The 25,364-nt window shown below is 36.5% G+C and overlaps 1 protein-coding gene across 2 annotated transcripts in view; it reads right to left on the bottom strand.

The window, feature by feature from the left end:
* Positions 1-25,364, bottom strand: part of EPHA3 (EPH receptor A3) — a 353,983-nt gene that overhangs the window by 10,057 nt on the left and 318,562 nt on the right. For both annotated transcript variants that reach the window (XM_002928416.4, XM_034657068.1), the window contains exons 14-15: positions 15,528-15,677; positions 13,811-14,004 (exon numbers count right to left, since the gene is read on the bottom strand). In XM_002928416.4, coding sequence (XP_002928462.1) covers positions 13,811-14,004; positions 15,528-15,677 — 344 coding nt within the window. The remainder of the gene's footprint in view (positions 1-13,810; positions 14,005-15,527; positions 15,678-25,364) is intronic.

The raw sequence follows: 25,364 nt of genomic DNA, 5'->3' as shown, positions 1-25,364 counted from the left end.
AAAGGAGGCAGAGCTGGGATTTAGACACAAGTTATTTTGTACCAAAGCCCACACTCTTGGCCACTGTGCTATACCATTTAGGTAGAACTCTGTTCATATTGCTTTTTCCATGTTTTCTCTTAAGTTCTTTCTGGTTCCATGATGTGGCCTCTTTGATTTTTATATCCCATAAAGTGTAGTGGTCTAGTGCACAGACACTGGAACCAAAAGGCTTGGGTTGAATCCTGGGTATGGCACATATTATCTGTGTGACCTTCAGTGGTTTTTTATTTTTTATTTTTTAAGATTTTTTACTTAGTTTAGAGATACAGAAAAAAAGAGAGAGAAAAAAAGAGCATATGTGTACAAGATGTTGGGGGGCAGATGAGAGGGAGAGAGAATCTCAAGCAGGCCCCATGCCTAGCAGGAGCCCAAGACCCCAAGCCCCACAGGACTCTATCTCATGACCCAGAGATCATGACCTGAGCTGAAATCAAGAGTCCAATGCTTAACCAACTGAGTCACCCAGGAGTCCCCAGTGATTTTTCTTATTTGTCTGTTTTCTCATCTGTAAAATGGGAATGATGATCACAGATTTCACACAACTGAAGATTAAATAAGATTTTAAAGAAGATTACACATGCGAGTGATTCTCATTGATGTGTGGACATGTAATATGTTATCAGTTAGCTATTTCTTATTCTGACGTAAGGTAATGCATTTAGTCAAATGGTTGAAGGTTTTAAAACTTCAAAAAGAAAATAACAATAAATTCCAGTTTATAAAAAATACTAGGAATGTGGTGATGCTGTTAATTATCTTTCTGAGAAACTAGAGATTTAGTCATGTACAATCTTATGAGCATAATAGGGCAACAACCTTGTAAAGTAGGTATAATTGGGGACCTCATTAGAATAGCCAGTAACTTTTACAAGCTCACAATGATTCTATAACCAATGCTTGCAAATGGATATGCTATTCTGACTTCTGTAGTTTCTGTATTCATTACTGCAATAATATATTTTACTAACATTAAAACTGTGTGTGTCATAACCTAATTTTTAACTTATATTTGAGAAGGTGCATTTGGATTTTTACCTTTTCATTTAATCTTTCATGTTTTGTGATAACTGCAGTTGAATCGAATCAACATTGAGCTCTTAAAACTTTTTAAAATTATTTAAAAAATTCCCAATATTAGGATTTGTTAACTAAACTTCACATTTTCTTATATATTAAAAATTAATACTCTTCCTAAATGAAATCTATTTTTTGAAGTGCTTAAATTCAACATTTAGAATTGTCAGAAGACGTGAAAACAAATGAAGAATACACTAACATGCATTTATCCTTATTTTAGAAACAAATTCAGCTCTCTAAAGTACCAATTCAATAGTATTTTTTAGAAATAGCATGAAATAACAACAAAAGGAGCCATCCTGACAAAATTAAACTGCGTAGTGTTTTATCTATGAGTACTAACCATTGATTATCATTTAGGAAATGTGGTAAATCTCATGTTCTCAAGAGAAAATCTTTCTGTAAAGCAAATCTACAAATATGCCAACTCTGTCCACATTTAAAAGGAATTTTTAATTGGGAGATTTCTATTACTATTAATAATATTTCCCTTCAGTCCCATAGGAAACATGCTTAAATGTGAGATTAATATTCTCAAATCTGAACAATTTTGTATCATGTCCTAGCCCTGCATGCTGCTGTTGGAGACAAATGAGAAAATGTAAATTGACTATTCATTTGGATTTTGATGGGGATACATTAAATTTATTTGATAAAAATAAATTTTTAACTAATTATTTGATAAAAATGAAATGTTAAGGAAATTTTGATACTGAGTGGAATAAAAAATTGGCAACACGACAGTTTGGTTCTGCTGTATTTTTCTCCTCTGTGGAAAAAATAGCTCAATAGCCAGTTCTCTTCCTCTCATGATCATTTGTAAAGAGGAGGACAGCTGAAAATGGATGGCTTTTCAAACTTCTTTCCATTAAACTAAACTCAACTATTTCAATTTTCTCTACCTCAAGTATTTGATTTATAAATTAAAAACTAAAATTATAGAGTTTATAATTTACATTTATGTATTATGGTTTAGTTTTAACTAACACTCAGGTTATCTTTTTAAAAAGGAAAAAAGAAACAAAAATTAGCTACTATTTTAAAAATCATTGATTTTCTTTCCTGCAAGGAATACCTAGAAAACTACACAATATAAATAGAACATTGTAGAAATTATTCTCTTCTGGGGCATTTGTATAAATAATTTTCTATGACTCTTAATTACTCATCTGAAAAAAGGTTTATTTTCATAATTGAAAATTTCTCGGTTTTGTTTTCTTTCCCAGGAGTTTGAAGAATTACAGATACAGATACACATGCCAGATTCCAAAAATTACATGATATTCTTGGGTTGTTTTAGCATGGCCCTCATGAGTGAAATAGCTTTTACATAGAACATGGACCCTTCGGATCGACGTATCAAACAAAATTGATAGGCATCCCTTTAAATCAGGTGTAAGACAATTTTATAAGAAAAATGAAGTCATATGTAGAAGACAATAAAATATTAAACCGTTACAGGCATACGAGCACACGTGTGCGCGTGCACACACACACGCGCACGCACAAACCCCGCAGCTTGGATTTCTACAGTAGCTGTAGCAAAGAATCCAATGTCGACTTTTGTCGACTCTTGGTCCCATGAACAGCAATACTCCTTTATTTATGGGTTTGTGGGTATGAAGAATCAAACCCCAGGACATTTATTCAGAATATTTATGAACTGTGCCTAATAGCAAAATGCAGAAGTTTTTCTTCTCAGTTCAAACTGGTTTGTATTTTTAAACTCAACACTATAGCCAGACTCAACAAGAGTTTAGTGAAAATTAGTATAAACAAACTGAAATAGAACAGGACGTGCAGATTAGGGATTAGAGTGACCCCAACTGAGTCTTTCTGTTGATTACTTGGATCAAAGTACAATGCAGACAAAGAATGGCCTAATTTTAATGCCAGTGACCTCAGAATAACCAGCCCTGCAAAGTATCATTTTTCCACTTCCAGGATTTCTCTGGGGAATTCAAATAAAAATTGGTTCCTTCCCTCCTCGGAGAGGACATCTGGAGAGTTTATCAATGGCTAGGAATTTGTCTCTCACTGTGAAGAGCCTGTGATGTCTCTTCATGCGCACCAAGGGAATGTGGGCTTTTTGAGCAGCTGTGAGCATTGGCTATTTTTTTTAGACCCGGCCCCAGACTTGGGTCTGAAGGGGAAATTTATAGGCTGGGTGATGTGCACCGTGAGCTCACACTTTTACTAGACAAATTAGATAGGTTTCAATCCATGCAGCTGTAAACGATGTCCCGCCGAGTTCCACCTGATCTTTTACAGCTTTTCATAAATCAGTACCTACTGGCCGCAGACCGCAGTCATTAAAAAGAAATCATGGAAATTACATGTTTGCTCAGGGGAAGCAAAAAAATAACTTTCCTCCCCCTTCTCTCTGCCATCTTGTATTTAGGTTTGTGAATTATTCTTTTATGGATTTTCATACTGTGGCATTAAAGAGGTATACATATGTTTTCTTCCCATCAACTCCTATTTTACCTGCAAATGGTTTCATACCAATTAGGACCCGATAATTGGGGACCAAATGTCAATAAACAATGGCCAGTCCCAAGAATATCTTCTCATAATGAGGTTATTTCAATATTGCTTTAGAATTCCAAATCAGAATTGAATGGTAAGTTATCCTTTTATAACATAAAAAGACTCCTCTTGGTATACAAAGGGCTTTATTTACACGTATTAAAAATAATGATTGATATGCATTTCCTGAATAGGTAGATCCCATGACGTTTAGAGGTAAATATCAGTAACGTTGGAGATGTACACTATATCACTATAATTATCTACATTTTGTCTGTTGTTTTGAATAGTTTTCAGGAATATATTGACTCAAGAATAGTTTCTTAAAGGCAGAATATTAACTATATCTATCTTTATTATTGTCTGAAACTAGTGATCTAATTTTTCAATGTCTTTTATGATTTATTAATTTTTTTACTTCTCACCATATTTCAGGGGGAAACCTTGTATTTGCCAATTTTTTAAATGTGGATTTATTATAATCTTAATCTTTTTATCACTAACATTAAGAATTCCAAATAAGATTAAGAAAATCTAATTTGGCATCAGTAACTAAAAATAATTTTGAGTATATAGACTTCCCAACAGGAGAGTAGTATATACATGACACGTTAAGGAGAAGTAAAGTCATTGAGTTTATTTTAGTTATTTTTAGGCCTTAAGGATAAGAATCTTAGCAGTTACAGCGATTACATCTGGTTTAATTCCTCCCAGGGGCAAAATTACCTACTTTGATTTTTAAGATTAAAAAAAAAATCATCTGGGTCTTTGGCATATTTGCTTCCCTCTGAAAGGTTCTGCATCATATTTGATCAAAGAGGAAAGTCACCCTGTCAGTTTCAGATTTGGAGGTCAAAGTCATGTTGAGAAATTGTTTTTTGGTTGCTAGACATCTCTTAAAAGATGCAGTATTTGTCAAAAGTTATTCTCAAAAATAATTATATTATGTTTTCTTAGAAATCAAAAGCATTTTATTTACACTAAGATAGTGCCATTAACAGGGAAAAATTACTAGTACACTTATGTTTGCTCCTATTTATCCTGCAAGTTAATAAAAATAAATTCCTTCAAAGTTAGTGATCAATGTAATGGAACAATATATTTTAAATCATTTCAATAAATTAACTGAGTATATTTGGCTCTGCAGAACCTCATTCTAAATTACGATTAAAGGGGCGCCTGGGTGGCTCAGTCGGTTAAGTATCGAATCAGATCATGATCTCAGTGTCCTGAGAGGGCCCCATGTTGGATTCCATGCTCAGCAGGCAGCCTGCTGGAGATTTTCTCCCTCTCCCACTGCCCCTCCCCCCAACTCACTCTCTCTCTCTCTTTAAAACAAATAAAGAAATCTTAAAAAAACAAAAGAAATAATAATAAATAAATTACAATCAAGATGTTGTTTAAGACCTTATGCCATGAATTTATTTGCCTTCACTTTAGAACGTCATTCTAAATACATGGGATGTATTGTTTAATACTTAATGCCAAAAACTTGAATGCCATAAATTTAAATATTATTGAACAAAGCAACTACCTGGAGTATGAAAAATATGTAAATTTAAAGAAAAAATAATTTCTCTATTTCATTTTATATAAATATCCAAAAATTAAAAAGGGCATCTTAGTGCCTGAATAGAAATGAATTAATTCATCTCTCATTTTTCTCTATTGTTAGTCTTTTTTTATTTTTAATTTAGCTACTTCATAAAAATAACCTAATTTATTTAAATCCAGGAGCTAAACTTTATATATAATATAAAACCAATTGAATATTTATATAGTACAAAAATATGTACCATAAAAGTAATTTAAATTATACAAAATTAATCCTTCAAAATAGTGTCATTTAAAAAAATGAATTTTTTAATTTTCTTAGACAGAGGAGCAGAGAGGGAGAGATTTCCAAGCAGGCTCCACACCCATGCAGGGCTTAATCTCACAACCCTGAGATCATGACCTGAGCTGAAATCAAGAGTCAGACTTAACCGAGACACCCAGGCTAAAAATGAATTTTATTTCTCCTATCTCTATAACTAAAATATGTTAGGAAGTAGGAGAAAATTTATCATTGTAAGACTGTTTTCTATTTATTTTTATGGAAGTATTTTCTTTTTTCTTTTTTTTCCCCAAAGATTTGTTGATTTATTTATTTACTTATTTATTTATTTACTTATTTGAGAGAGAGAGAGATCAAGCACAAGCAGGGGTAGCAGCAGACAGAGGGAGAGGGAGAATCAGGCTCCTCACTCAGCAGGGAGCCTGATGTGGGGCTCAATCCCAAGACCTTGGGATCCTGACCTGAACAGAAAGCAGATGCTTAACCAACTGAGCCACCCAGGTGCTCCAAAGAAGTATTTTATATGAAGAACTTCTTTAAGAAAGATTTCCTCAATTCTTTTCTTTTTTTTAAAGATTTTATTTATTTATTTGAGAAACTGGGAGAAGCAGAATGAGTGGGGGAGCAGAGGAGGGGCCAGGGAGAAGCAGACTCCTCACTGAGGAGCAGGGAGCCTGACCGGAAGCTAGATCCCAGGACCCCGGGATCATGACCTGAGCCTAAGGCAGATGCTTGACCAACTGATCCACCCAGGTGCCCCAATTTCTTCAATTGTTAAAAAGTAAGGGAGCTTTATTTTGACCATTTTACACATGTGCATTACACTTGCATTTTTTCCTAAATTTCTTAAAAGCACTGTTTTCGCATTGCCTTTTCACCATCCAATTATAACTAAACCTCTTAAAATTTTGAGTCTCATGTATCACTCTAAAAGAATCAAAACAGTTCTCTAAAAAGAACCCAATCTTATTACCGTTGCTTAACCGAGTGGCTTTTCCCCCTCAGTTGTCTTTTTCTTCCTCCCATTCTTTAGCAGCTTTTCATAACAGTTCATTCTATCCACTTTCGGAAAATTCCATGAGCTGTGGATTCAGTAATGGTCTAAGTCACATTTGTAATTCTGCTTCTTGTTTCTACCGACCACTTCATATCCTTCCGCTCTGTGATTGGTACTGTTCCCCAAAGCTCTAAAGAGACTGTTTTCTTTCTCTCTGAGTAGTTTATGCAGTGGGTTAATGTTCTGGATATTTATGAATGTTTTATAGTTTTTTTCTTTTAGGACTGCCATCCACTGACGTTAATTGGCTCTACAATCCCTTGATAAGGGGCCTGAAATCCCCATGAGCTACCATCACACCCTGTTACATAGGATGGAAGCATTCCCCATTTCAATTAGCTTCTTGGCTCCTGGAGACATTTAGCTCTGGACTAAGTGATGGAGACACTTAGAGGCTTCAGAAGGATCTCTAGACACCAGGCCAGCCAAGAAGCAGTAAGGAGAAGCTCGAAAGGTCAGTCTGACAGATAGGGAGGAGGAATGGCCCAGTGTCAACCTCTGTGAACCAACATCCTCCACTATTCATAGACTAAAATCTCCTGATAATCCATGGGATAAATCCAGAGCTTTAATGAGAAATTACAATTTTAGAAAAACAAAGAGAGATATATTGGAGATAAAACTCAGCATCACCAGGGGTGCCTGTGTGACTCAGATGATTAAGCGTCTGACTCTTGACTTCGGCTCAGGTCATGATTTTGGGGACCTGAGATCAAGCCCCAAGTTGGGCTCTGTGCACTGGGGGGAGTCTGCTTCTCCTTCTCCCTCTAACCCTCCCCTGGCTCATGCTCCCCCTCTCTCTATCTCAAATAAATAAACAAAATCTTAAAAACAAACAAATAAACAAGCCCAGCATTCCTAGATTGAGATTTGCACTCTTACGCAAGTTTCTGACTGTGAGGGTTTTTATTATCTTTACAGAAAGAAAGCACTATATTGATAGCCCAGTTTTAATCTCTCACCCAGTTTGAGATGTGAACTTCTAGTTTCTTGTGGGACTCAGTGACGCTCGTCCGTCTCACAGACCTGTTCTTCCTTATGCCCTTCCTATGCCGTCAGTGAGTGTGCTCATTACCGTCATCCATGTTCCAAACTGGAAGGGCTCTCTGATACTTTTCTCTGTCACTCTGCACACCTCACTGGCCACCATGTCCTATAATACTTAAGTAAAACTTTATGAATTCATACCTTTTCTTTTTGTTTCTTCTGCTCTACCCTAGAGGAAGTCCTTTCTTAGACAACTGAAATCACCTCCCAACACCTTACTATGAACCTCTTTACCTCCAACTCTTCTTAGGAACAGCTACCCGAGAATTATTGGATAGGCACCACACCACATGTCACTTAGGTATCTTCCATGGTTCCTCTTTTCCTCATGGACAAAAGTCTAGATTTCTAATGATGCCATGAAATCTTCCATTATCGCATGAAATAATCTATCAGGCTCTTTCTTCTTCCTTGCCTTTTTTATCCTATATTCCAGCAGAATTGTATGATGCAAAAATTTTTGGAAGTATCTTAAGTTTTTGCACGTCTTGCGTCTTGGCACAGTGTTCCCCTAGCCTGGTATGATCTTATCTGCCTAAAGATATTTCATCCAGCATTCAAAAGTCACTACTTCTCTACAATGAATCACCCCAGCACCTAGTAGAATGCCTGGCACAAAGTAACTGCTAATTGAACATCTGTAGCTTCATATCGAAGTACTGTCTGAAATTCAAATTCATGTATGTCTCCTCCAATTACACTACTTTAGGAAAATAAATCAATTACTAGAAGACAAATATAACATAAAATTTAATATAACTTCCTTTCTCTTCTCACCATCTCTTGCAATATCTGTAAGTTTTTAGTTGGCACACCCTGACCATCTGCTTATATACCTTCCTACTTCCAGCAGGGATATTCACAAAGACACTCTTAGAGGAAGATTCTCTGGGAATGACTCTGTTATGAATCATCAACTTTAATGAAGGTTGAAAAGTGAAATGATGCATCGTAGGAGGATTTCTGTAATGTATATGAAATAAATTTTGCAATGAAACTAACTAGATCTGGGCTGACTTTGGAAAAATCATCCATAGGAATGATGGAATAATGTGTTTTTTTTTCCCCAATGGAATTTATAGGAATAATTGTATACATTGATCTAAATAAGTCATTCAGGGGCGCCTGGGTGGCTCAGTCATTAAGCATCTGCTTTCCGCCCAGGGCATGATCCCGGGGTCCTGGGATCAAGCCCTGCATCAGGCTCCCTGTTCCGTGGGAAGCCTGCTTTTTCCTCTCCCACTCCCCCTGCTTGTGTTCCCTCTCTCGCTAGCCGTGTGTCTCTCTCTGTCAAATAAATAAATAAAATCTTTAAAAATATATAAATAAATAAATAAATACGTCATTCAGAAACTTGAATCCTTGGTGCCATCCACAAACTCAGATTGAGATAATCTCCTAGTGTGTTTGAAAGAGGACGTTTTTGGAGTTGAGTTGACAAAAAGAGAGACAAGGAATGTTGCTTAGGAGAAAATTTAAAGCTTTTAGTATTATGACTAATGTCTGCAGAAATTGTATAATGAATAGAAAAAAAAACTAGAATTTTTAAGAATTGTGTATCTATTGAAATGGACATTTATTATTTTAGAAAATGTATATTCATGCACTTAACAGACAGTCATTGAGTTCCCAGCACCAACCCAGTACTGGTAATACAAGAGAAACATCTCATCTGATCTCACAGGGCTTAGAGTTAATCGGAGTAATCTTAAAAAGAAAACACACACAAAAACCGAAATTGTGTTGGGACTCTGTAAAACATAATTGTGTGGGCCTTTAAATGATGTTGCCAGAGAATGCCTCAATTACTACAAGATGCTGAAGGAGGATGAAGGAAGAAGGATGAATCTGAGAATCTAACCTAAGGACTGTCTTCATATCTGAAATGCGGTGGCTTTCTGAAGGAACTTTAACTTGGCCACTGAGACTAGAATATTGTTTAAGTGGAAGTGGCACAGATTGAAAGCTTGAAATGCCCCTCTCCTCACACTCTTTTCCCTCCCTCCACAAAGCAGCCATGTAAATCAAATAATGTCACTTCTCTGAAATACAATCTTAAATAAATAAATAAATAAATAAATAAATAAATAAATAAATGCCTTAATAGATTCCTCATGCATTTCAAAAAAATTCCCAAGTCCTATATGGCCTGGGTAGCCTCAAGTACTCTGGCTCTGTTTGACTTCTCAGACTCATGAGAGACTCTTTGTTCCCCTACTGCTCTTCAGTTATGTTGTCCTTCTGCCACTTTCTAGAACCCTCCAAACTCACTTGCAGTTTTTTTTTCCCTATGTCAAGAATACATTTTGGGGGTGGGGGCGGAGCTCTTTAAACAGCTGGCTCCTTTTCTTTCTTTAGGTCTAAGCTCAAATACCTCCACAGAGGGCTCTTGCCCAACCACCCTTTTATTATCTGTCACAACGGTCTATTTTTTCCTTCCTATAATCTGTACTTGTCTGTTGTTTACTGCACATCTTCTATAATATAAGCTTTAGGATGGTAGGGACCATATTTGCCCTTTTCACTGTTCTCCAGAGTCTACTCATGCCTAGGACATAGTAGACTAGCATGTAATAAATAGTTATTGAAAAATGAAGAGAGTAGTATTTGAATAAAAGCAATGACATTGCAGAAGGGCTATTTAATCCCCCAACAAGAGTCTAGATTTTTTTCTGAGTACAATGGGAACTCAAAATTGGTTATAAAAAGATGACTGAAGTTATATCACATATATTTTGATGAGAAAATTCTGAAGGCTAAGTTCAAAGATGCTGGAGCCGGCAAGAGTCAAAGCAGGGGGACAAGCTAGGAGGCTCTTGCAGTGTCTTGGCCAGAGGGGGAGACAGTCACGGAGGAGAGTGTTCACAGTGCAAAGGGAGAGGGACAGATTATGCTGACCCAGTGATCTTCTAGATGAAAGTGTGAGGCCCAGTAAGAGGTGCCAAGAGTTGCTCTAATCCTGTTTGGGCAAATGAAGAGGTGCCTGTGTATTAAATTAAATTAGGAAGGCAGTGCAAGGATGAGGCTCCCAGGAGAAAATAAAAACATAAATTTTTATAATATTAAGTTTGAGGAGACTGTGAGACTCTGATTGGAGAAGTTTGGCCGTGAAATCTTGAGGATAAAGAAGGAAGGATTTGGCAGAGATGTGAGGCCGGCAGAGGTAATGTTGGCAAACAGCATCTCCTAAATTGCCTGTGTGATCAAAATCACTGGAAGTTTTTTTTTTTTTTTTTTTTTTTTTTATCAAAAATCCAAATTCTATTCCCCTTTCCTAGAGATGCTGAGTCAATAGTTGGGCTAGACCAGGATAGCTGTCTGTTTAATTAGTTCCCCTGTGATTCTTCTCGCCAGGGAAATTTGAGAAACAATGTAATTTAACATGTTTCTATAGCATTGGTTCTGCCCCCCCCAAAATGCCCGCATATGCAAGGGAGGAGGGTGGGAGAGACAGAAAAGAGGGAGAGAAAGGAAACATTTGCCTCTGACAAGTAGAAGGATACTTCCTCTAGTCTAGTCTTCTTTTATAATTAGAGAAAAAAAAAAAAAAAGGCAAGATGGGTAGGTGCAGGCACCAGTAACTTTTTGTTTGGCTGCTAGAATTCCCCATCTGAGGGCTTATATTTTCTCAATGAAAATACGTGGCAAGGGCATCACTTGAAAAATTAAAGGGGGTAGGGAATGAGTTTACTCAGTAGTGACAAAGGAAGAAATAAGTATTATTAAAATGGGAAAACAAATTTTCTAAAGGAAAAAAATATTTTCTTGATATTGTTGCATGGAAACTTGAGGTTGTTCCTAATAAATTTATATTGACTCAATCCACCTACTTGTGTGTTTTAATGGCAATAAGTAAACATATAAAGACAACTTCCAAGACTTTTATATTTAAGTGAATTAAGATACATGGCACTTCTTAGAAAAATATTTTTCCTAAAATTACATGTTTTGTGACAAAATACATAGAATTTATTCAAGTACTAAGAATATATATTAGGAGAAATAATATTCAATTTCAATAAGAAGGGAAAAGTGAATTTAAGAAGTATGTTAAAATTTGGATACTAGGGGGGCGCCTAGGTGGCACAGCGGTTAAGCGTCTGCCTTCGGCTCAGGGCATGATCCTGGCGTTATGGGATCGAGCCCCACGTCAGGCTCCTCCTCTATGAGCATGCTTCTTCCTCTCCTACTCCCCCTGCTTGTGTTCCCTTTCTCGCTGGCTGTCTCTCTCTCTGTCGAATAAATAAATAAAAAATCTTTAAAAAAAATTTGGTTACTAGGACATATCCTGATATACTATGATCTGATATTAACACCATTTTCCTACCCAGAATTGGAGTTAAATATCCCTTGATCATATTACATGAGTTAGTTTTTATATGGATAATACCATCCAATGGAAATCGTTTGAGTGTCTTTTTATGATATGGAAAGAATTGAAAGATATTTCTTGTTGTCATTGTTGTTGTTTTTCCCCATGATTGTCACTGAGTAAGATCAAAAGAAATGGCTTCACGGTACAAAATGAGGACCCTATGGCCCAGAGAAGGGCAGGCTCGTTATACTGTTAGTTGTTAACCCATTAGGTGGATTTCCAAGAGAGTCTGTACGGTTGCTCTCTGTGAAGATTCGAACAAGAGATTCATTCTTACAGGACAAGCTACGAGTAGTTTTTCCTACTAAGGATATATCATCAAGTTCAGCCTTAGTGACCCCTAAAGGTTATTTTCAACAAATGACCTATCATTTTAGAGGCTGATATTAAGACTTTGGTTCAGATTCCTCTTACTCACTTTAGCCAAATGTAGTGCAAAACCTGGATCACATGGTCTCAACCATAATTGTTCCTCTTAATGTAAAAAGATCCTACATGCTATTACAAAGCGCAGCAGCACTATCAACTTGAAAGTCGTAATTCTTGGTCATTATCAGTAAAGACAGCAAAAAAGAAACAAATTCCTTCCAATAAGACATTATGTTATACCTTTTACATGAGTCGTAGTAAATCATCATTATGTAGCATTTATACATCCCACTTAATACTGTGGATTTATATGCGCACTAAGTGTAGTTCTTTTACTAAAACCATGTAACTGTCCTATAAGAACACATATCATCAGAATGGAAAAGAACTGTTTTGCTCTTATGTGCACAATGAGAATATAAATCTTTAAACATGAGTGTTGGCTTTGCCTTCAGTTTCTCTGAGAAGTACTACATATATTAACACTTTTTTTTTAAGGTTTTATTTATTTATTCGACAGAGATAGAGACAGCCAGCGAGAGAGGGAACACAAGCAGGGGGAGTGGGAGAGGAAGAAGCAGGCTCAGAGCAGAGGAGCCTGACGTGGGGCTCGATCCCATAATGCCGGGATCACGCCCTGAGCCGAAGGCAGATGCTTAAACGCTGTGCCACCCAGGTGCCCCAACGCTTTTTTTTTCCTTCTCATGGCCCTTGACAAAATTCCTCTCTCATTCCCCATTTCTTCAATTGCACTTTTTAGATACACTTTAACTTAACGTTCCTCAAAATCATTACGAGAACTCAGTGATTCTTAACTAGGAGGAATATGCATAACATCTATTGGATGTCTTGCATTTGGGACTGCATTGTAGCTTTGATGTACTGACATTTGTCTTCTGTCAGGGGATACTGACATTATTTTATTCTCCTTTTTATTCTCTATAGCGTCTAATAAAGTAATTGGCACACAAGATGGATTCAACAAATGTTTGTTTAGTTACGCGGTGGCGGGGGGGATTGCATTCTGCTGGCCAGTGCAATGTTTTGGAAGCATTATTATTTTTGAAGCTTTATTTTAAATGAGGAACGAATCAGGACTTCACCACCACTCCAGGAAATTTCACCTTTTTTCCCTTTAAAAATTTTTGTTTAAACAGCAGAGAGTGAAAAGAAGCTACGTGTCCAGGGCTCCTATTTCCTGAAGACTTAAACACAAGCCTGAATGTAGACTCACGTTTCTTCAAGCTGGAAGTTAAAAATATCTCTGAATTTCATCATTACAATGAAACACCATAAGAATTTCTCTTGAAAGTTTTTTTGTTTTAGGAAGAAAAGACACTTTTCTCAAGTCCTCAGGAATACAAGTTTCAAAGAATGCAGTTAGGGAAGTGGGAGAAAAATTTAACACACTGGAGATAGAAAATACATTAATTTCTGAGGAAGCAGAAAGAGCAGAATGCAAAAATCTTAGTGTCACCTTGCTGCCGTACTGGTGACGATCTTCAGGCTGCCTGGGTTCCGGATAAGCTTGTCCAGGATGCTGACGATCTGCTCAAACTTGGGTCTGTTGTTCCTGTCTTTCTGCCAGCAGTCCAGCATCAGCTGATACAACGCAGCTGGACAGTCCATGGGGGGCGGCAGCCGATAGCCTTCATCCACAGCTTTAATCACCTGCGTGAGAAGCAGTTTCCAGGGACTTCAGAACTGAGACTCCTTTGGGAAGGGTACACCCTCCATGCGAAGGGTACACCAATATGAATATTTTAAACTTAAGTGAAAAAGTTCTCATTTTCAGTTGCCTAAAAGGGTGACAACTTATTAAATAAATAAGAGTTTATTCCTGCCCAGAAATGTTACACAAAGGAAGATTGAGAGAAAGAGAGAGGGAGTGCATTTAGGAAAGAAGCATTTGTAAAGCTCCTTTTCAGATGAAAATCAAAAGAAACATTTTGTGATATAGGGAATTCAATGAGTTATAGAGAGATTATTATTTGGTAATATAGATTTATATGGAATAGTGTTTGTATGTGAATGAATGGAGAAAAAGTTAGTGGACAGATTTTGGTTATACATCATTGAAACGGTACCTTCCAAATCATAGTAAGTCCCTTAGGTAAAATCCTATGTGCTGAACATTGAAGTAACTATAAGGTCATTTGTACTTTTAAATCAGGTAGCACAAACAGTGATTTTCAAACTTACTATGTATCAGAATAATCTGGAGGACTCAATATATAGATTGCTCTCCTCTGATTCCAGAAGTCTAGAGGAGGACCTGAGAATTTGCATTACTGTACATTCGCAAGCCCTGCCAGAGCCCACACTTTGAGATCCTCCTAACACAGAGAAAATTTGGAAAATAGAGATGTGGAAAAGTGAGTCTGAATTTCCTAGCACTGTTACAAAAATAGCTTGATTGGAGACATACAGAAAGGTTTTATATGCAAATACAGTAAAAGCAGTTTTATATGTAGTGAGTAGCAAATGACTAAAAGCAGCTCAGGTTTGCATCTCGTGTGTCTTTGAGATCATGCTCATAGTCTTTTGCTAAGCATAAAGAAAAGTCTCTGAGTGCTGATCCCATGTCAACAGCATCCTTTACTAAGCATTTGCAAAACATGACTTCTAAAACCAAAAATCCTTTTCAAAAATCATATCACAGTTAAAATAGAAAGTTAAATGTTATTTTTCCATCCAGATACTTCAATTCGTATAACTAAATTCACATGCAACTTTAATACATTAAGAGAAACAACACGCTAGGGATTGGTTGCTTTGTCTGACATTGGGAAATACTATTTTTAAGTAAACAAAATGTTGGCATAGAGGCATTAATTAAATCTCCGAAGGATGGCAGACATGTGGCTTATTAATGTTATACAGAAACAATTTTGTAGCAAAAATACTTCAAACATATCTATTGGCTATCTTTTCGGTCACTTATTTCATCACATTCTTGTTACAAATGTCTTCATTTTCTCCCATTTCTAAACCCCTGCTTAAGGGAAACATGTAAAGCTGTAAGATCAACTCTCAATTAATATCCTTGCAAGACTTGAAAACTATTTCATTTCTTCTAAGTATTCTATTTCAATGTCACAAACTGGGAGCCACCTGGTTTCATTATGCTCCACTTCCTTGCACAGCTTGATCTCTTAATCTGAACCCATAATTCATTGACTATAAATACTTACATCCTGATTGGACATCTCCCAGTATGGTCTCTCTCCATAGGACATCACCTCCCAGAGAACAATCCCGTAACTCCATACATCGCTGGCTGACGTGAACTTGCGGTAAGCAATAGCTTCTGGTGATGTCCATCGGATTGGGATCTTCCCTCCCTTTAAATATAAAATCATGTACATATATGATCAATGCATGAAACATATAAATTATAATATGAAATCTGACCGAGTTTGTCAGAGTACTTCTGAAATGGAATATGGGTTTCTGCTGAAATATCTGGATATTCTATTTTAATACCAAGCAGAAGTGAGTGGCATACCATGTACTGAAGGGTTTACTTCCAATCAATTTGATGAAAGGAAAACATTTAAAAATTGTTTTCTATCAACTATGGCACATTAATTACTCATCTGCAAACATGACATAAAGTAGATACGCTACATGGTATATTAGAATTGAATGAGTTATCCAGAGTCAACCTTCATTGATTTAACATGGATTTGTGCTTGACCAAGCAATTTTAGTTCAGAATGCAAGTTAATATTTGTAAAGAACTTATACCACTCCTTGATACGTAAGTTCTCATTGATACTTGTTAACTAAATAAATTCAATGTAAAATTATACTTCTAACACTCTCTCTTTGATACATAATCAATCATTCTGGTTAGTTTACCCAGTGCTTCATTCCATCATTAATCCCAGAAGTACCTTCCATGTTCTAGTAGGCACCACATGAACTAAATAGATATAATAACTACATTCCCAGAACTTAGAGACTAGAGGAGAATATTGCGTCTCTGAGTTATAGGAGATATAAAGGTATAACTCCCATGGAATTTGCTCTCAGTTTAATAAATACATTTAATAAAAATGTGTCAAGTAGCAACCATATGGGAAGTATTAGGCTAGTCACTCTGGGTGAGACAAACATAAATAACACACTAACCCTTCTGTTTGGAAAATCTCAGGCAACTAGGAATGACAATTAGTTGTTTTGAATAACAAATTGCAGAAAGAAGTATCTAGTACTTTGCTTCTCAAACTTTACTATGTGTATGAATCATCTGGAGCTTGCTCCCATTAAAATGGAAGCAGTGAGTCAGTAGTTGCTGAGTGTGGCCACAGTCTGCTCTTCTTAAAAGCTCCAGGTGACGCTGGTCATGCTGGTCATGGACCTTCCAGTGAGTAGGAAGGCAGCAGAGACGGCTGTGGTGCTGAGCATGGGGCTGAGAGGCTCACTAGAGAGACTGAGGAGGTCACATATGAACTGACCCTGAAAAGATGTACAGATCTTTGATATAAGAAAAAAAGGCTAAATATTGCAAAGATTCACATCATCCAAATCATAAGGGCTATTCATCAAAACGCGTTCCACTGACACTGCATGGCTTAGCACTTTGCTGGTTTCGAAGTAACGCTCAAGGGGGGGTGATACATTGCTTCGGAGAAATGGATCTTAGGAGGTGAAGTTATTAAACCTCATTACACCTGAGCTTCTTCATCTGTTACTTGGAAAAGTAGTAGTTCTGGTTCATAGCATAGCTGTGGGCGCTAAATGACAAATTTCAGTAAAACCTTTAGCATAGTTCCTGGCACACAGTAAAGACTCAAGAGACATTAGCTTAACACTCGCAAACTCTGAGGGAACTGTCATATATCAAACAAAGCACAGAGGAGAAAAATGTGTTTTCGAAGAAGTTTCTGATGTGACTACACTACAGAGTATGTGGAAGAATATAATGGAAAAGGATGGGAAAAGTCAAATTGGGATTTAATCATATGTAAACTGAGCCAGCTTACTCCTGCAGAGGACAGTGGTGTCTGTGATTGGACTCTCTCCTCAAACTTGATGCTTCTCTTTGGTGTTTTCATACAAGGGAACTGCTCAGGTAGAGAATACTGCCCAAGGTCCTTGAAGGAGGTGGGGCTTACACTGGGTTTTGAAGAATGCATGCAAGCGTAGTGAAGTGAGCACAGGCAGGGTGACTGAGCACAGCCTTCTTGAGAAGCTACCAGCCAAAGGGTTGTTTATGCTTTCTATTGGTGAAGCAAAATAAATCAGGTTGGGGAGATGGGAGTGAGACTAAGGAGAGCCCCAGGAGACCCTGGGAGACACTACATGTGCACACAGGAGTGGGATAGTTTAGAACCAGAAAAACAGAACGGAAAACTTTTGGAGTCAGGTGGAGGACAGTGCATAAGGTCTTAGAAGCTCCCCTTTCTTTTATCTCTCACTCACTCATTCACTCTCTTCTTCACAGTTTGCATTATTTTCAACAACATTTTAAAGGGTCCTTTTCATATTTTTTCAATGTCAATTTTATTTTATTTATTTATTTTAATAATACTATTTTTTATTATATTATGTTAGTCACCATACAGTACTTTTCATATTTACATTTGGAGGGTCCAGGGCGCGTGGGTGGCTCAATCGGTTAAGCTTCCAAATTTTTATTTAGGCTCGGGTCATGATCTCAGAGTCCTGAGATCAAGCCCCCCACATCAGGCCCCACACTGGGTGTGGAAACTACTTAAGATTCTCTCTCTCTCCCTCTGCCCCTCTCCCTCATGCTCTCACTCACTCTCTCTCTCTAAAAAGTAAGTAAGTAAATAAATAAATTTGGAGGGTCTAATATTGCCATTTTCTCCTACAATACAACAATCCTAAAAATAATTAATAAAATTTTAAACTCCCAAATTAACTTATTTGCACCTGCCTAGATCAAGTTTTGGGTTTAAGGATTCAAGATATCAGATATCCTTAATTTTGACAAAACAGAATTATACAAGTGATATGTAACAAAATCTATTCAGGATGCCAAATGAAATCATTGGGCACATTTTCTCTTCCTTAAAAAGCTCTGAGAATTAGCAGAAGTCAAACAAAGCTATATTCATAGAGCAAACGAAAGATAATATTCTATAGTATCAGTTATATAGGTCTTATCTCTGCTACAGACATTTTGCCGTTTGCTTTCCTTTGCCCAGAGCCAAATTACTAAAAGTATAAAAAATGTACTAAAAAAGGAAGACCTTTCCCTGATGAAAACTTTTGTTTTGTTTTGTTTTAAGATTTTATTTATTTATTTGAGTGAGAGAGAGAGAGAGATAGCGAGAGAGAGCATGAGCAGGGGCAGGGCAGAGGGGGAAGCAGGTTCCCTGCAGAGCGGGGAGCCTGATGCGGGGCTTGATCCCAGGACCCTGAGATCATGACCTGAGCCGAAGACAGATGCTTAACTGACTGAGCCACCCAGGCGCCCCCCTTGATGAAAACTCTGTCTCTATTTAGAAATATAAGGCACGGATACACGTCATCTTACCAAGGTCCCTAATTTACATTAAAATGCAAACCTAGACAGAACATTAGGTTAATGACTGTCAGGAACAAGACACCTGTTTGTTGTGTTTGACTCAACCAGGATGAAAATGGAACATGATAAAGTTTCATCTTATGTGCTTCGTAACATTTTCCACAGAGGAGAGCACCGAGGATATTTTAATAAAATTTCTGAAAATAGTGAAATACTGAAAAGTGATCCTTTTTAGGAAAAACAGGGCCACACCTGTGTTTAAGCTTAGAAGGAGAATCCTGTGCTGTTCTGGACACAGACATAGACGCTATTGGAGGGATCTCTGCTGGGAGCCCATCTTTTCAATGGGGGCTCTACTCTTCACCATCCCTGAACTTGACTGGGACTGGCATAATGTGTTGTCTAAGCTAGCACATGGTTACAGATTTAAACAAATTATTTCCGGAATGATCTTCCAATCGAGTGCCGTCTATTTACTTTCACTGGGTACATTTTACTTAAACGTTTGAAATCCACACAAAAAGGAAAAGAGATTGGAAAAATATTTGGTAAATTCTTTTAAAGCAAACACTTAAATTTTGAGTCGTGCAGTCTTGCTAATGGTTTATAATCGTTATAGTCTACTGAACTCATAGAAATAGAGACAAACAATGATGACTGGGGATTATGGAATATTTTTGTCATTGGCAATGGTTTTATAACATACATAAATCAACTAAAAAAGTGTCGGATCATTAACAGAATGCTCAATAAATGTCTTGCCCTTTCTTCTAATTCCCACTAAATGGTTAACACATTTTCTATATTGATACAGAGAATTTATTAAATGAGCATAGGAGGGAAAGCTTATTGTTAACCACAAGGTATTATTCAAATTCAGTATTTGTTGCTACTAAAAATAAATAAGACTAAGAAGAATTTTATACATATTTATCTTTTTCCATGATTGGCAAACAACATGGAGTAACTCTGGCTTTAAATGAAACACAAACAAACAAACAAACAAACATTGTACCCACTTAACTAAGGCGAGATTACCATGGCAAAATTACTGCAGAGTTTGAGGCAGGGTCAATGTGTATGTCATCACAAATTTTAAATTCAATATTATAGTTTCAAATTCTTTATATTCAATACTGGTGAAATGAATTCAAGTAGTAGCTCTTGTCCTATCTGTTGTCATAAATAAATTTTTTGTCACAATTTGTAATAATTTGAAATCCTTAGCTTATGAAAAACTAAATAGATTATAAAGCTTAAGATAAAGAGCATAATACACTTGTGCCCATGCTCACTGCAGAGAGCAATCGTCTTTTTTAGATATTATCTTGGCAAATGTGTAGGGTAGGCATTCAACAAGTGCTCGTTGACTTGAACTGAATTACCTTTCTCCAAAATACATGCTATTATTTTTTCTTGGGAGACTTTTTCCCCCTCTGTCTTCTGTAACCAGTAAACTTAGTTGAACATTCTGCTTAAGTTTGAAGTCACTGGTGGAACATTTGGGAATGTTCTAGGCCAAGTTGGTCACTCCATGTTCTGTGGTCCTTCTACTTTTTAATTATCCTGAGTAGACTGGGATGTTCAGAGTAACTGGCTTGCTTACTTCATTTCTGCACTCCCAGAGTTTAAAACAGGAGTCTGACTTTCAAGCTCAGGGGGCTGCCTGTGCATCCTAAGATGTTTAGGAATATCCCTGGCCTTTACCCACTAGATAACATGAGCGTCCCTCCAATTGTGACAGCCAAAAATGTCTCCAGACAATGCCAAATAGCCCCTAGGCGCAAAATTAGCCCTACTTGAAAACTATTGTTTTAGATGGCATGTGACAAACTTTACTTAGCAAGGTAAAATAATTCAGATGAGGTCCAAGATTTATCTGGGATTTTATGTAGACTAAGTTGCACTAACATTTTTTTTTTCCTTACTATTCACACCCTTTCTATGGATATTTTTATTTCTGTTCTAGTCAAGTAAGGGTCAAGTTCATCAGAGCTAATTTTGATACCTGGATTTTAGTAAATATAACAGTATCACTTTGAGAGGTTTCCCTCTATTTTTATTTTTTTTTATGTTTTATATTTTTTTTATTGTTCTATTTCATTTTCTCCTCTCTTCTTACCTTTCTACCTTTCTTTTCTTTTTTCTTTTTTGGAAAAGGGATAACTTCCTATAGCTAATGAAACTTTAATTAAGCACCAACTTCTTTATCTATGACCAAAGAGTTTAGTAAGAAACAAGTTTTTTACTCCCAGAGCAAACACTATCTATGGCTACAAAAACATAAATGTCATTGACATAGTGAGACACTGGGTACAAGTCCTTGAGGAACCAATTTGGTTCTCAAATATGGGTGAAAGAAGAACCCATACATTTTAATAAAGTCTTACTTCACAGTAAGGCTGTCTGCCTTCAGGCTGAACATCTGTAGATCTGAGACTATCAAAATAAAATAAAATAAATCTGTAAGAGTCTGACGCACTAACTTTCCTACAAGGCATCCATTCTAGAATTTATTCATACTTCTGCTCCTGATTGATCACAGAAATTCCCCCTTTCCCTCTACTCCCCACCCCAATAAATTCAAGCTTATATTGTTGGACTTCTTTTCTATTTTTCAGGTTCAGAAATTGCTATCTCAGTTTTATATGTGGGAAACATTTTGAAACTTTAGATGCTTTTCAAATAACAAACACATCCTTCCATGGGCTACCCAAATATTTGGTTTCAATGAGACAAAAGGAGTCATCATTTGGCATACTTCTTTCTGCCACAAACTATTCAACTACAACTGTTATTAATGAGCTAAAATTTTGAAAGCAGTTGACAATGTAAAGTTTGGTTGGTAAAATGTTACTAGGTACTTAGAGCACTCTAAAGCACAGCTAGTGACTATAAAGATGGCTTATGAAGATGTATTTTTACAATATACGAATACATTATAAAATGAGCACATTTACTTAAGGTGTTCTCCATATCCACATGTAAGCACTCCAGATATATATGTATTTGAGAAAAGTCTCCAGTTTCCTGGAGCAAGCTCAGAATCACAGGATATGGAGTATGTCTAAGACCTCAATTGTAGAGGGACCTCCATAACAAAATCAGAAGTTAATGCTTGTTCCCCATATTTAAAATGCCAAACCTAGGACCAGTTCCTCTCAGTGCTGAGGTCTCATCTATGTATAGGTCAGTAACTGGGGCGCAGGGGAATTTATAGTCACTTGTTCCGTTCTTAAGTTTAGCGGAAATCGAGTCTTGGTTTCTGGTCTAATTTTAGCATACTGTTTAATTTAGCCAAGTTCCTTTACTTCTCTGTGCAGCTATCTTCTCATTCGTAAACGGAGGATCATGGGGAATATCTCTAACAGCCGTGCTGACCTATGAACCTTAGCTCCTTCAACTTTCAAATTTCTGTCTTAAACGTTCATACATATCAAGGATGCTGTTTTCAATATTCATTATTTTGGACTCTAAAAGCTGATCCTAAATTTGGATCTACTTAACTATTGGGTGTCATATCTGGATTTACTTCTATAGAATTCTTACAAAAAATTTAAAAGAGAAGAATAAAATGGAGCAAGTAAAGATACTAGGGAGTCTCTGGGCAGAGGTATTACATAATTGCTACACTCAAATCCAGGATTAGTTGAAGTAGTCCAAACCTTGTTCACTTTGTCCAGAAACAGCAGTTGGAGTAAACCTATTCTCAAAAGATACTGCAATTCAGTTCTCTAAGCTTAATGAATTTAGACAGTTCAAATGAGACTTTTGGCTAAAAGCCTGTATTTTTCAGGCACTCAGCTAAAGTCAGCTTTTTTACTCTGGGTTAGGGGGCTTCAAGTCTTGATTTCTAAAGAAAAGGAGTATAATTGCTAAACTCTCTGGACATTAAGGCATAATATCTCATATCTGCCCCAATTTTTCTTTAATTATATACACAAATCTCTCTCCGCTGATTTCGTGAATGCTTCGCTGATCCACAGTTCACATCGTCTGCCCGTGAGCTCTGTCACGTCATACTTAGAGTGACAAAGGACTTTGGAGTGTTTATCTTAGCAAACCCTAAGTAATTGAGTGTTTAACCTGGAGGCAAATATTGGCTTCTCAGGTTAAAAGTGGAATCATAGAGATAAATCATTTGACTCGAGGATTTAGCATCTATCTATTGTCAGGGACTAAACTTCATTCACTGTAGACAACAAGTTGAAGGGCAAGCCAGGAAGACTCCCAGGGGAAGCATCTGTTCTAATCCCCAGTAGTTCAAATCTAAAAGCCATTGAGAGAATTGCTCCAGCAGATGTTGATTGCCACAAGAGATCAGAGACAGATGATCTCTTAGGTAGCAAAAGCCTATCCCTTGAACTTTTGAAACGTTTCAACATTGTGTGACATGCTTAAGAATTTCTTAAAATACAGGAAAATCTTCACCTTGCTTTCTGAGTCACTCTATCGCTATCCAGGTAATGCAATACAAATAAATAACTTTTCTGTTCCTTTCTGTTAGTTTCAAATTAGGTCATCTGATGTATAATGTCTATCTTCAACAAAAACAATGCAAACATTAATGGATAAGGCTGAGGATATTTCAGAGTTTGGTGCGGTTTTAAATGGTAAACTTTTGTGTTTTATACATACTCAATCCTAATTTTTTTTAAAAGATTGAAGAAATTCATTTGAAAGCGTGTATTTTTAGCACTCTGAACACAGTTTTCCAAAGAAGCAATGTTATAAGTAAATAAATCAAAAAGATTTATTCAGTATGTAATTACAGTAGAAATACAAATATTAGGTTCATTCTAGTAAGTGACCAAAAAAGTGCAAAACTTGAGTAAGCTTGATTTGTTTAATCTTGACGACAGAAAAATAAGGAAAGATGAAGTGATAGGTTGAGAATCTCACAAATACCCCAAAAGACAATTCTGACTGGAATCACGATAACGGTTCCCTTATAGGTTTATGTTTAGTAAATAACAGCTTGAACTCTGGGGCAACTCCAGAGCAGTGGCCAGCAAATGAAAAAGAAAGTGTATTTGAACCATGGCATACAGAATTACGGTTGAAAGCGGTTATAGAACAGAAATGAGTCAAATTATTAATGATTCCAGACATGCAGTGCTAAGCCTGACTTAGGACGTCAAAACTACGGTACTTCCCAATGCCAAAGGAATCTAGGCCTGGTCAAAGGCTTCAGGGCACTGGGAAAAGCTTCAGCAATGTGTCATCACATATTTGAAGACGTGGGATATTCACAGTGAACTGGAAAGAATATCAGAAAGTGATTTTTACTAAGCTTCCTGGCTCACCAACATTACAGACTAGACCAGTCACTATGAGCCTGATGTTTAGTCTGAGTTAAATCATTAATCTGACTACTTAATTTGTCTTCTTGCAAAGCGAGCCTGTTGGAATTAGAACAATGATTGAAATTAATTTATTAAATTGAAAAGATAGTTAAAGCAAAATAAATCTGGTTAATTAACTTTGATATTTATATTATTTGTTACTCCACTCTCACCAATTCTCTGCTCTAACGTCATTTTAGCAGGGAAACACTCTTAATCTTCCTCACTGAAATAACATCCTCCCCCACTACCCACATTCTTCATCTTACTTCTCCGAATTGCTATACCTTTACTTGCTTGTTTATTACCTGAATTCCCACACCAGAATGTAAACTCATAAGGTCAGGGCTTTGTTTTATTTACTGCTGAGTCCTTTGGCCCTAGAACAGTGCCTGGTATATCATAGGCACTCAAATATTGACTGAATGAATGAGGCACTTTGGAGAAAATTGTTTCTGCCAAGTACTATGTAATATTTTACAGACAACCTCCATACTACTATCTTCCACTCCAAAATTATAGCTGATTTTTTTCCCCAAATAATTCTGGATAGATTATTTTCATGTGTTAAAATGTTTATCTCTCTGAATTCGATGACTAGAAAGTCACCCAATTAAATCTCTCATTAAATATTGATGCAACATTGACAACTGAGATTACGACGTCTTCTAGCATTTTCTGATTTTTGAATATATGGCTTTACTTTCTGAACCTACCTAAGACATATCCATACTCATCCTAAGAGAGTAGGGAATAAACTCATGACTGATATTTATTTTGGTTCAAAGGTTAAGATATATGAAGTCCACTGATTAGATATTTATGTGTAATTTTTTTTCACTCATGTGTAAAGGACATATGATATATATTACTTATCAAAATAATGTAATTTTCTTTTTATATCACACTGGTTCTTAGTATTCATAGTTTTTAGTCCTTGACTACCGAATAAAGGGTCATGTTTTGTATTATTTATGTCCTTAGAATGGAGTTATCCTGAACAGGAGCATTTAACTACTTAGCTTTTAACCACTTGCTTTAGCCACTTTTTTTTTCTTTCTTATCTTGCAAATGAAATTAGGTAAAATAACTGTAGTAGAATATTTCTGGCATCAAGTTGGTAGAATTACAGAGGAAAAAAATCAAATAAATTATTATGTAAAATAAGATTTCTTTCTCCTTCA

This window comes from Ailuropoda melanoleuca, chromosome 1 (genome assembly GCF_002007445.2).
Source record: "Ailuropoda melanoleuca isolate Jingjing chromosome 1, ASM200744v2, whole genome shotgun sequence".
NCBI classification, from domain to species: Eukaryota; Metazoa; Chordata; class Mammalia; order Carnivora; family Ursidae; genus Ailuropoda; species Ailuropoda melanoleuca.
This window is presented reverse-complemented; position numbering and strand designations above follow the sequence as displayed.